The 13393-nt window shown below is 40.3% G+C and overlaps 1 protein-coding gene across 1 annotated transcript in view; it reads right to left on the bottom strand.

Annotated features, from left to right (window-relative positions):
- Positions 1-1041: 1041 nt before the first annotated feature.
- Positions 1042-13393, bottom strand: part of ANKRD50 (ankyrin repeat domain containing 50) — a 59892-nt gene continuing 47540 nt past the window's right edge. The window contains exons 4-5 of the mRNA XM_060246814.1: positions 6486-10036; positions 1042-4477 (exon numbers count right to left, since the gene is read on the bottom strand). Of these exons, the coding sequence (XP_060102797.1) occupies positions 6489-10036 (3548 nt within the window). The 3' untranslated portion in view covers positions 1042-4477; positions 6486-6488. The remainder of the gene's footprint in view (positions 4478-6485; positions 10037-13393) is intronic.

Raw genomic sequence — 13393 nt, 5'->3', positions numbered from 1 at the left:
ATTCCTTGCTAACAGTTGCTCTGCCCTCGGGCTTCTGCTTTTGTCAGCTCATGAGATCCATTCCCCACGAGTTGCTGCATGGGTGAATTTTGATCTGCAGCTCCCTCCAATTTCCCTTACAGCTTCTAGTTCTCAAAAAAAAAAAAAACCCAAAAAACAAAAACAAAACCAAGATCCAGTTGCCATGAGGGAAACTGGAGGGAACCACAGATCAAAATGCACCCATACAGCATCTGGTGGAGAACTGATTGCTTGAGCCAGGAAAAGCAGAAGCCCAGGGGTGGAATCAGCTTAAGTACAACGAGAAACAGGGAAAACACTATGCACAGAGTCTTGATATACTCAAGTGATAAATCTTATTGTGCTTGTATTAATTCAATAAAACAATTATTTTATGTATTAGCTCGTTAAATCAATATTTAGTATTAGCATAGAATTCTACTAAAGTTCACCAAAGCAAATCCAAAATTCATATACAGAAGAAATCTTCTGCAAAGACATCACATGAATAACTGTTCCAGTGCAACAATGTGCATCCAGACTTTAAGTACATTCCAATTCTTCTTCCAAGTCGCAAATTCAAATTAATGCAGAGTATAAATTAGAACCAGTGCTTATAAATGTGTTATATATCAGCCATTACCAAATTCATAATTCATGTGGGCATGTCATGTTAATACAAACACAAGAAGATTTATTACTTGAGTTATTAAGACTGTGCAGAATGTTTTTCCTATTTCTTGTTGTACTTTCACAAACTCAGCAGATCTCACAAGGACATTGCAAGTTCTCCCCTCTCCTTTAATCTTACAGTGCATCAACATAATGCTATACACACACAGGTGTGCAAATGCATTGGAAATACATGAGGATTAGTACTAAGGAAAAAAGATGGGACAAGATGAAATGAAAACAATGTGCCCAAGTAGTGCTGGGTGTGGACATGCTCTAATTATCCAATAAATTTCAATCCAGTTCCTCAAATATATTTAGGAATGCTACTTCCAAAAACTGAGGGGGAGGAAACCAAAATGAAAACAGTTTTATGCTGAAAAGCAAATATATTTATTATGCACTTTCATATACATAGGAATTTTTGCTTAATATAATACAAGAAATAAAATAAAAATTTTACAATGTGAAATTCAATGTACATTACAGGCTATTTACAATCCAGTCCAGGAAAATGAAAAAAGGTCTTATTTGTGCACCACCAAGTTATTTGAAGAGTTCCAATGGAGGATGTCAAGCATCAACAGACATTTGCATAGCAGCGTAACTGACAAGAGAAAACTCTGGGTAAACAAATCAAAGCCATGTTCCAATACTGACCTTGACAAGGGGATAACTATACCATAACGTTGTAAGATTTGGATAGACAAAATTTGCTATTTACTTCCTTTTCAAGGCAGCTTTCTTGGCAAGAACATGGTATAGCTATTATCAAATTAGGATCCTTCCTTACTACCCTTGTGTGATTGCTTTGAAGAAGTTCAAGAAAAGATGAATGTAAAAGAGACAAGACATACAGAGAATTATGGAATGGTGAACGAGGATGACAGCTGATTGGCCCTGCCAAATCACGGTTTAGTAGAACTGAATCACACCCAACATGTCAGAATTTGGGGTGGGGGTGGGGTGGATCCAGAACTGTCATTATTCTAAGATTATTTTCAGAGAGTGGCAATTATTAAAAAGCAAACACTAAAGCAATGCGGGACAATCTCACACTCTTGTCAAAGGGATACTTTTAACAGAGAAAAAAGCATGCTATATTCCAAAGGATCTCTGTAAATGTGCAGGAACATTTAATTTTGATTCTGGAAGATATCAGCTGGAGTTTTGTTTAGCTGATTTCTGGGCATGGTGATGTTTAACCCCCGCTAGTTCATTTTAATTTCAGTATTATTCTGCGACATACAGCTTTCTTGTGAAAATGGCCAGAAGTTTTATCTTCTACTCACAAGGTACACAATGTAATTAAGCAATACAATTAAATAAATACAATCTCAGCAACAGCTGGAATCCAGAGAGGAAGACAACCTTTTGTGGTGTCTTTCTACAAATCATAGTATACACCTACTAAGAAAAGAAGAGCTGTATTCTTGTGTGGTGTTGCAAATGCCCAGTACTTGAGATTTGGACCAAGCCGGCAGTAACATTTTGGCACCCTTACTAAAGCCATTAACACCATTCTTGAACCTATCTGCAAGAGTACTCAAGTATTTAATTTACAAATCTCCTGAAAGATACAAGCAATTATCCTAGAATTACCAGTAAGTAGTAACATATCTGTTGTTATGTTAGACAAGGGAGATCTGGACTATTGCAGGAACTCAGATGTGCATATGTGGATACTGAAAGGCATTAAAACGTGATTTTGTGCAGACTTTCAGTGAAGGCATGCCATCCGGTGTGATGGCGAAAAGCAATTTTTGATCTATCAGCAGCATCCCCAAGCACCACCCCCCCTTCTACTCCTGGAAAAAAGGGGCAACTGTTCATTTGTACAGGAGCAATTAAAGAGCATCGCCTAGGGACACATTGGGAGATAAACTGTGTTCTTTCCCAGATGACTCCTGTCATATACATATATTATATGAAAACTTTTTCTATATACATCTATTCATTTCCAGCCACAGAAAATGTTTTATTTACATTTGAGATAGATACAACTGAGGCTTAATGGGTATGTAAAATCCAGTTTTACAATATTTTGAAAGAGCACATGAAACTGATTTATGTGAAGTCAGACTATAGGTCCTTTCAGACCAGCACTTTCAGACAGGCAGCAGCTCACAAGAGCGTCAGGGAAATTACTTCCTTAGTTTGCTGGGTCAGTGCACTCACTCCATGGCAGCTGAAGGGACACATCTACAATCTCCATCAGCCCAAAGAGCCACATTTACTTCCACCCCTCATAACTTGCATGTTCCTTCAGCAGTGGCTCTTTCAAGGTGGACGCCACCCACCCAACCACAAGGCCTTGCCCACTTTCCTGAAACATGGGGCAGGTACAACATTGGGGACCAATGCTCAGAAGAGTCATATGTGGCTCCTAAGCCAAAGTTAAACAAATAATTGAAAGACAGCAACCCTAAGGTCTACTCAGAAGCCAGTCCCATTATTTTCAATGAGGCTCACTGCCAAGAAGTTTTCTTAAGAGTTGCAGCCGATATGCTAGAGAATGAACTTGTAACCCTCTTCAAGCAAATCATGTGGTTCTGGCACTGGGGTAGGTGTTCTTTCCCAAACAAACCTGGGGCTAGGCAAGGTGCTGGCTGAAGAATGCCTGGAACAGGTGCTTGAGCACCTCCATTGTAAACAGGCTGAGAAGGGTTGAATGCAAATTAATCTCATTCAGTGGATAATATGAAAACCATCTGCAAGAACTAAGCACTGCTTCCTTATGGATATACTTCTACAATGAATGGTATGTGTAAATTGTACTATAGTCTTCCCTCCAATACTTACCAGACGTAAACACAAGTACTGCACTTTAGCCAACACTGTCACAAGATTCGCTTGAGAGAAAATTTTGAATTACACAGGAAACTGAATATACATGATGACATTGCAAATGCAGGTGCAGAGAGCAGCCCTGTTACAATAAATTCACAGGTTCAAAAACAGCATCAAGTGTGGGGTATATGTTTGCATTTGTGTGGAAAATAATGCCTGAACCAACTTCACTGCTACATGATCTGGCATTTATATCTTTGACTGCAGAAGTAGTTTTTGGCCTGCCAAAATGGCATTCATTGATGCTGTGTTGGCACTGCTATATCTGGCGATGCTTGAGAACCTCTGTGTGGATTTTTGACTATGTGAACCTGTCCCTAGTGTGCTGCAGCAAAAAAAGCTAAAAGTCCTGTGGAACCTCAAAACATAACTACTTCAGACCACAGCCACACTCTGTTGATAACAGAACAGAAAGAACTGAGTGCAGTGGTTGGCTTTGGTTCAATGGGACTTTAATAATGTCTTTTATTAAGAGTGGCTAGTCTTTAAGGTGGCACAGGACATTCCTCATCTTTTGATGGCATTCCACTTTCTTTTGCCACATGAACACAAAATAAATACAGAAAGCACTGCTTTTCAACATACAGTCCACTGCGGCATGTGTACACTGATCAAGCCTTCTTGAACAGGAAATTCAAAATTCCTAGCATTTAATTTTTTTCAGCTGTGTCAGAGAAGCATGTTGTTCTGCTACTAAGAAAGGGGGGGGGTGCTTATTCTGTGTATTAAGTACAAAATACACAAAATAAAGTTTCTGAAGCAGAAGAGGTTACATGGAGAAGGCAGCCTTAAACTTTTAGGCACATTACAGTAATCGAAGTAACCGTACTGCAGCGATCACATTTGTAATTTTCAAGGTGGTTTGACAAGCAAGACATGCTTTTAATCCTAGCCCAGTTGACAAATCATTGCAAGCAGAAGCTCTTCATTCTATTCATGGTGTTATGGAACTGCCCTAAAAAACCAAAACAAAATCAATTAAAATATTACATTATCACAAGACAACAACATACATGATGAAGCAGCTCATATAAGCACTAATAATAAAATAATGATCAGGGGTTTTTTGCATTTTTTTTCTTCAGGGACTGAACATGAAAAACAATCAGCTGGAACAAGAGATTAACATAGGGCTTTGTACAGGGTGATGCTTAAGAAAACTGGATCCCTGTACTGAACTCTCTCCTCCCTCCCCATCCATGACATGACATTGCAGTATGCATTTCCCATATGTCCATGTCCCATCAACACTTATCAATGGTGGAAGGACGGAAATACAGTTGATAAAGCAACAGATGTTAGTGGGCCTAAACATTACAAGCAAGATAATGCTGAAAAGACCTTGGTTCTTGAAAACAGTCACACACCTGATCACGAATCACTTTCATGCAGAGAGATGGTTGCAATTTGGAAGAAAATTCTGTATTTCCAGTTTATGGGGTACTGATTTTAGGGACAAATTTACAACTACCTTAACTAAACATAAACATAGTTTATTATGTTAAATAAATGAGATAACATTACATTTGCTTAAACACAGGTTGCTCTTTAAAAAATGTTTGTGTGTATAAATGCTCACAGCAGACTTAACCTACAAGCAATTATGGTACTCTCTCTCATGGAGGCTTTGATCTTTCTCTTTGATCAGCAGAAGCTGCTGTCTGTATAGCTTTAAAACAGTGTCTTGACCTACATCTGCCTCATTTTTTATTCAGGTCAAATGTCTTGTTTTCACCACACTCAGTAAATTCATTCTGATCAATTTTTTAGGGAAGTAATGTGAATAGCAGTTACAGCTTATAGGCCCTGGTTTATATATGCATTTATAATCATTTATTTCTAGGGAAATAAAAGCTTTCCACTGTTCACTGTTTGATCTTAACTAAAATAGGAACTTTTTAAAAAAGTCTGTGTGTACAGGGAAGTTCTGCTCAAAATAATGCATTTGGCTGACCTCCGTATTCAGCTTGGAAATTTCCTGGAATTACATCTGATCACCAAATGACAGAGATAAGTTTCCCTGGAGAAAATGACTGCTTTGGAAGGTGGACTCTATAGTGTTATACCCCACTGGGGTCACTCCTCTCCCCAAACTCCACTCTCCCCGAGCTCCACCCTAAAATTGCTAAACACTTGGGAGCTGTTGTTAAATTACACAGTTCTGAGGAAGACCGCTGCTCCAGAATAAGATGACCACTTGGATTCATCTTGAACTTACAAGGGACTTTTGGAAATTTTGGAACTCAATGTATATTGTGATAATACCTATTACTTGTAAGTGAATTGTCCATATAGATATCTGTATCTTGAATTTTAAAAATTACATTATATTGAATGAAATTTATCTTTATTGGCATCGTGTTTCTTCTACTACCAACTGCATGGCAACCTCAGTCTTCCTTGTTTGTCTCTATCCAAGTACTGATTATGGCCAAACCTTCTTCACTCCCAAGCTCTGACAAGCCAGGGCTAAGCTGGGCTATTCAGACTGTATTTAGATAAATTGAAACACGGAAGGCAAACAAGTAACTCATTTTCATCATCTGAAATATGCTTAAATATTTAGAAACAGTAGCAAGTAGTTTGCATTATGTTATTACAATTTTACTTTCAAAAGAAGATAATTATAAATATCCGGTTTAATGAACTTCTACAATTTCCAAAGTGGTCAAAGGTGATGTGACCGGCAAGTATCACACTGTTGCTGTGGTGGTGGGGACTGAGTATGTGTTAATTGATAGATGTTATACAGTGGCTCTGGAGGACAAGATACTGCACAGTCTATGTGGGTGTGGACTGATAGGTAAACAAAGAATTCAGCTGAACAGTCAGTATCAACCATGCCCCAACTTAATGCAGCTGTGCAATGTCTTCTATTAAGGACATTAGAGTCCCTTCCTCCTTTGTTTGTTGCTGAGCACTTGCACTCCCGTTCCTGCCCACCACACCTGAAAATGGCTCACCTTTTATAATGGTGTTTCCTTCTTATAGTTGAAGCTTGGATCATTCCCCTCAATTTGCAGTTTTAAGGCTTGTTTGAGGCTAAGCTCTGTCTCTGCAGAAGGGTAGCCTTCCAAAACCTCCTGGTGCCCCCGATCCTGTACTGTTCGTGGGACTGAAACTCTGCCAAGAAACACCTGATTGCTCTGAAGATGGTAGTTTGGATTTGTCATTATTCCATTTCTTTTCTTTTGTTCCCCACTTTGTTGATGGATCAGAAACTGCTGTTGTGATCGGCAGATTTCTTGCTGAGCAGGAGGGACCAAAATTTTGCACTGAGTGTCTGTAGGCATTGATTTAAGTGGCATACTGGCTCCATATTTGGCAACAGGTATCCGTTTATCGAACTGAGTCATTTCATATTCTAGGACTTTTGGTTGGGAAGCTGTGCTCTGTTTCACTTTTTTCCCTGCAGACCCAGATTTGCTGGAATTTTCTGTTTTCCCTGTTTTGTTTGGTTTTGTTGATTTCAAGCTGGGTTTCACTTGGCTCCATTCAAATTCACTATTTGGTGAACTATGATTCTGACTTAAGGAATGAGTAGTGGAAGAAGGTGAAACAATGGACTGCCTACTTCTACTGCGAGGCAATGAATGCTGCTGTATTTGTTCTGTAAAGGACATACTATGGAAACTATCAATAGGTACAGTCTGGGCAGTTGCGGTAGATGAGGTGGTGCGAAGAGAAGAGTTTTTTGAGCTTTTCAGGGAATTATTGGATAAAGAGGACTTCTGCCGATCAACTGTAGAATCAGGAGACTCAGAAGGAGAACTAAAAGCATGACCTGGCCCATTTGACAAGCCACGTAAAGCAGGCTGCATATCTCCTCCACCAGTGCTCCCTGAACTATTGGATTTAATTGTTAAGGATTGCATTTTTGAAGACACTGATTGCAAAGGTTTTTGCTCCATTGTATGGATTGGAGAAGGAGTGCAGCCATTTAGAGTAGAAGCACCATATTTTTCCAATAATTTAATTATCTGCGTATGCCCATTTTTGGCAGCCACACGCATGGCTGTGCGCCCAAATTGATCGGCATGATTTGGATCAGCACCATGTTCCAGTAATAGTTGCACAACATCAATGTGCCCTTCTTGGGCTGCAATACAGAGTGCAGTAGCACCTTGATTACAAGTATGATCAACCAGAGCCCCATGCTCAATCAAAAGCTGAACCACCTTGACATGGCCTTGCCATGCAGCAGACTGTAGAGCTGATCGCTTCTCATTGTCTGCTGCATTCACATCGACATGGTACGTTATCAGCATTTGTACCATTTCTACATGGCCCTGCCAGCAGGAAACATGAAGTGCCGTCCTTCCTTCAGCATCACTTGCTTCTACATTTGCACCATTTTCTAAAAAATATTCAGCCATCGTGAGCTGGTTTTCTAAAGCCAAAATGTAAAGTGTTGGCCGGCCATCAGCATCTTTGTAGTTCACATCAGCTCCATGACTAAAAAGAAGCTCAACTATATCCCTATGGCCTTCTAAAGCAGCAACACGGAGAGCATTTCTCCCATCATAGCCTCTGTGGTCAATGTTAGATTTATTTTCCAGTAAGGTCTGCACACAATCATAGTGACCTTCCTGGGCTGCCAATATGAAAGCTATCCGCCCATCATTATCAATTTCATTTGTCCGGGCACCTTGTTCTATAAGCGCTTCACATATTAACCTATGTCCTTCAAAAGCTGCCATGTGCAAAGGTGTCCATCCTGCATCATCTCTATGATTTTCATCTAATCCTCTATCCAGCAGAGTCCGTACTACTTCAACATTACCTTGTGCAGAGGCAATGCTAAGAACTGTCCGTCCTTCACTATCAATGCTATCCACAGCGGCCCCCCAAAACAAAAGAGTATTTACAACTGAAGCATGGCCCATTGAAGCCGCAGCAAGAAGAGGTGTGCGGCCATTGTTATCAGTGTGATCCACATCCGCTCCACCTTCCAGAAGCAAGTCAACAACATCTACATGCCCTTCATAGGCTGCCACCAGCAGTGGAGTCATGCCATCTTTGTCGCAGTGATCCACCTCAGCACCTCGATCAATTAAAAGGCTCACAACTGAAGCATGTCCCTTACTAGCAGGTACACAAAGAGCAGCAACAGATAGAGCTGTCCTTCCATCTACATCCTCATGGTTTACTTCTGCACCATGGTCCAGCAGATGCTCCACAATCTCTTTGTGACCCATGTATGCTGCAGCAATTAAAGCAGTTCTGCCTTCATTATCTGCTTTGTTGACCTCAGCTCCATGTTGCAACAGATTCAGCACGATATCTTCATGTCCTCCCCAGGCTGCTGCTCTCAAGGCTGTACGACTGTCTGCGTCAGCACAGTCTACTTTCACTCCAGCATAAAGGAGTGCAGAGACCACCTCAGTGTGCCCACCCCAAGCTGCAGATCTCAGTGCTGTCCAGCCATCATGATCAGTGTGATTTATATTAGCACCACATCCAATCAAACAATTGACAACCTTGGTATGCCCTTGCCGAGCAGCTAAAGTAAGTGCTGTCTGGCCATGTGTATCTTCAACCTCTAAATCTGCTCCTCTGGAAACAAGCAAATTGACGACATCAAGATTGCCACTATAAGCAGCATTTGCCAGCAGTGTTCTCCCATTTGAATCACATTGATTTACTGAAGCTCCATTATCTAGCAAGGTTCGAATGGAGTCTTCTCTTTCCAAAGCTTGCCGTACAATACAAGATGTCCGATCATCTCCACTGTTGACATGAGCACCAGCTTTTACAAGCAACTGTAAAACTTCCTGTTCTTTGGGGATTAATGTTGACAACGAATCTTTGACAGGCGTACCATTCCAGATCATCCACAAAGCTAATTCTGAGGTTTCCAATTGCAAGTTTGACTTAATTAGATGCAAAGCAAATTCTTGAGCCTCCAGTGGAGATAAATCCTTAGCTCTACAGGTGTAACTCATTGCTAGCATTCTGTGTCCCTCTGCTGCATTACACAAATACTTCTGAGTACAGTGTTTTACATCCAGCAACCATTCTGCAAAACTGTAGTGGAAAAGGATCTTTGTGTTTCCAAGCCCATCAACAAGGACTTTTGACAGAACATCTAGTTTGCGCTGGAAATCTTCCATAGACAATGCCATGTTTTTGGTCCATACTGCATGAAACAATTCAGTTGTAGACAGTGGCCTACAAGCAGCAAGAATTACATTCAAAATAGGCTGGACCTTTGCAAACTGTTTTCTTACAAAAAGCCTTTGACAAAGCCAAAGATAAAGGCCATTAAGTGTTCCAGGAATATCACGGATTTCTCTTAACATGATGAAGTTTTCCACTACTCCATCTAGGACACGTTCTAGGTACAGAAAACATCCACTGCTTTTAATGTGAAGCTGATTCAGCATTTCTGCAGTTTCTTTTGTGAGATGTTGTCTCAGAGCTTCTTCTTGATCTAAGCGATGAAGAATATACTGTTGAACATCTTTCACGATATATGCTTTTCGAAGATCATCAAGGCTTATTTTTCGAAAGCCTATAAAAAAGGTAAGGGAAAAGTTAAGTATTTCGAAGATTAATTTCATACAGGCTTTAGCTGTTAAGTTACAAAAAGGCCACCTGTATGTAAAATATACAAGATGTGATCTGTACACAAAATACAAGATAGTAAATGTTTTCAGCATATAAAGACATAGCAAAGTTACAGCTTTCAAAAGACATGGTCCTCTCTATCTTCCTCTCCAAAGCATCACTAGTCTCTGATGTACATTTCAATGAAGAAAACAAAATGGGGGGTGGGGGAAGTAGCCATTCTTCCATCAACTTTATTTTCTTTAAATGATTTCTTGCTCTTCCATAAAGTCAGGATAAGACTGAAGGAATGGGCCTGAATGAGAAAGTTTGCTTGTGTAAAGACTGTTCAATAGTGTTAGGTGCCGAAGTGATTGGTACAGTCTCCCAACATGAAGTATTACTGAATTTACTGAGCAAGAAAGAAATCTTCAGATCTATTCCTTCAAATGGTAAGTCCTGAAATTTATACACAAGCATTATTTCAGACAGTCTACTTCCCTCTCCCACTCTCAACTATGATCCTTATATAGTATAATATCTATGCAAGGCTAATACTATGCCAAAAATGCATACAAGAATGAGCCCTTCAAACAGTTTGGTTTGAAGCTTCTTGCTATAACTTGGCTTAATTTATTTGATTTTCAAAGAAAAAGAGGATAGTATATTGCTAAAGAAGAAACAGAAGGTTAAAGAGCAAGCTCTATCTTTCTCTTTAATTATCCTGATTAAAAATTAATTTTCTCTTCAACATTAGAAGTCAGTTTGTAAAGACTAGTGAAGCAAACACCTCAAAGGAAGTCAAGGGTTTCTCCTATTTCAGTTTGATAATAAGTAATTAAATACTGAAGCTGTAGTTGGTTTTATGGGAATGGACCTTGAAAATCCCAAGGCCCATATTCTGCCTGTCTCTTTCCCACACCTCAGATAACAAAGATTTCCAAGATCCCAGTAAACTGGTTTGTTCTCTTGCATACAAACTAGGAATGCGAACTATTTTGGGAACCTCATTTTGTGAGCAAAAGAGCAAATCCCCGGTTCATCCTTTCGTCTGATTCAGATGTCATGAGAGGCTATGAGAGCCAAAATTCTCATGATTACCAACAGGTCCCCTGCTAATAGTTAACTTTTAAATTGCAGCCAAGTGGGAGAGATTTTTTATTTTCTCCCTCCTCATCTGAACTGCCCTCCCCAGCAGAGCTGCAGCTTGTCCAGTAAGGAAAAACATACAAGTGATTTGATCCCACCGCTCACGTCCAAGGAGAAAGGGCCATTGGAACCTGTGAAGATTTCAGTATCAACACTATATACAAACAGGGGAGTGTGCAAAAGTTGAGAACTCCCAAAGTCCATTGCCATATTGACAAATCATGGTTTGTCATTACATGTGAATGCAGCCCGAGTACTGAAGCCATATGTCACTTCCCTCTTATGAATATAATTCTGCCACCAGGAATTTTCATTCTAATTTTGTTAACCTTTCCCTCAGTATTGTGCCTGAGCTCTAAGGCTTCTTCGTTGGACTATGTGTCCCTGAGGATGAGACTTTTATCTTATATATGAATCCAGATTTTAATAAAACAAAATAAAACTTGATTTGTACATGAAGTGTATTGGTTTCAGGATATATAACTACTTATATTTAAAACAGTGGAAATTAATAACTACTAACTGAGGTGTTACAGTCATTCACTTCACACATTCTTCACTCTCAAATCCTCCTTTCTCCTCCTAACGAAAATATCTGTCGTCTTCTATCTATCACTCCTATAATACTCTGACAATATTAGGTTTTGGTTCTCTAGTCCTTAATATGCCATCTAAGTATGTCTACTTTTATTCTATAGAATCTTAATGTTTTTCAAAGCACTACACGGGATTCTAAACAGAAGACTGCTTCTCAGTCAGACTGCTGATTGGCCATGGCTGACACTCAAAAATGCTGACACTCTAGTAAGAGTTAACTGCTGACCGCCCCCCCCCCCTCCACACACACACACTTCTTAGTCACCAACACTTAGACCGATTTCGCACTCACCCTATGCCGTTCTGACATTTCTCTTTTCAGAGCAGCGTCCTTCTGATTTCCCACTATCTGCCCCGGGGCTTCAGCTTGTGTCACCATTTTTTGAGACAAACCAGTGCAAAAACGGTGATGCAAACTGAAGCCCTGGAGCAGATAGTGGGAAATCGGGAGGACACCATGCTGAAAAGAGGAACGTTAGAGCAGTGTAGGGTGAGTACGAAATCAGTCTTAGTTGCCCACACTCTCTCAGTCACTCAACTAATCACCTCACTCACTCATCCCCCTCTTTCACCCCATTCTCTACTGCAACTTGCCAACAATTAAAGAACACACATATATAAGTTCAAAATCATTACAGCATATCTTTTATGAAACCATGTTCTATTGGTAAGAAATGCCTTTTGCATTCAGATTTATGTTTAGAAATGAGAAGCTAAATAAAAAAGTACCATGAACTATTGTTATTGTTGTAGTACCAGGGTTTAAGTTTTAGTTGACCTAAATTCTACAGGATTTCCCATCTTCTGTTTGCAAGCCCCAGGGTGGAACAGCCAGCTGCAAGGCATTAAGTCTTGATTGCCAATTAGAGGTTTGTGGGGTAGTAAAAGAGGAGAATTCTCCTCCTAGTTTTAGCTTTTGGGCTTGCTTGCTTAGGCAAGGGGCTGTGGTGATCTGAGGGTCAGAAAGAGAATTGGCTGGAAGATTTGGCTGGACAGTCCCAGAAGGGAATGCCTGTGAAGCTCTGGACCTTTTAGCTATCTAGAATTGGCTTGGGGGTCAAGATGAAGATGTGAAGATATTGGATTTATATCCCGCCCTTCACTCCGAAGAGTCTCAGAGCGGCTCACAATCTCCTTTACCTTCCTCCCCCACAACAGACACCCTGTGAGGTGGGTGGGGCTGGAGAGGGCTCTCACAGCAGCTGCCCTTTCAAGGACAACTTCTGCCAGAGCTATGGCTGACCCAAGGCCATTCCAACAGGTGCAAGTGGAGGAGTTCGCTTTTAAAGCTTTGGTTATTTTGTTGCATGGTGTTGGGAAAGTACCTGTACAACCAGAATAAGTTTTGTTTAAACTTTTGTTTGGTGTCAGTGGCTTGAAGAAGGTACCAGTGACTTTCGGCCTTACTATGAAGAGTGTGTGAATGCCATAAGTATCTCTTTGGTCATTTAGAGATTATTGACCCTTTAAGGAGAACAGGGTGGATTGGGCCCTGGAAGAATACCCAGTCTGGTGGCAGCAACCTTGGGGGAAAGTAGAAGCGCTTTGCCTCCCACTTGGAATAAGTCTTAAAGGG

Source organism: Heteronotia binoei, chromosome 9, assembly GCF_032191835.1.
Source record: "Heteronotia binoei isolate CCM8104 ecotype False Entrance Well chromosome 9, APGP_CSIRO_Hbin_v1, whole genome shotgun sequence".
Classification (NCBI taxonomy): domain Eukaryota; kingdom Metazoa; phylum Chordata; class Lepidosauria; order Squamata; family Gekkonidae; genus Heteronotia; species Heteronotia binoei.
This window is presented reverse-complemented; position numbering and strand designations above follow the sequence as displayed.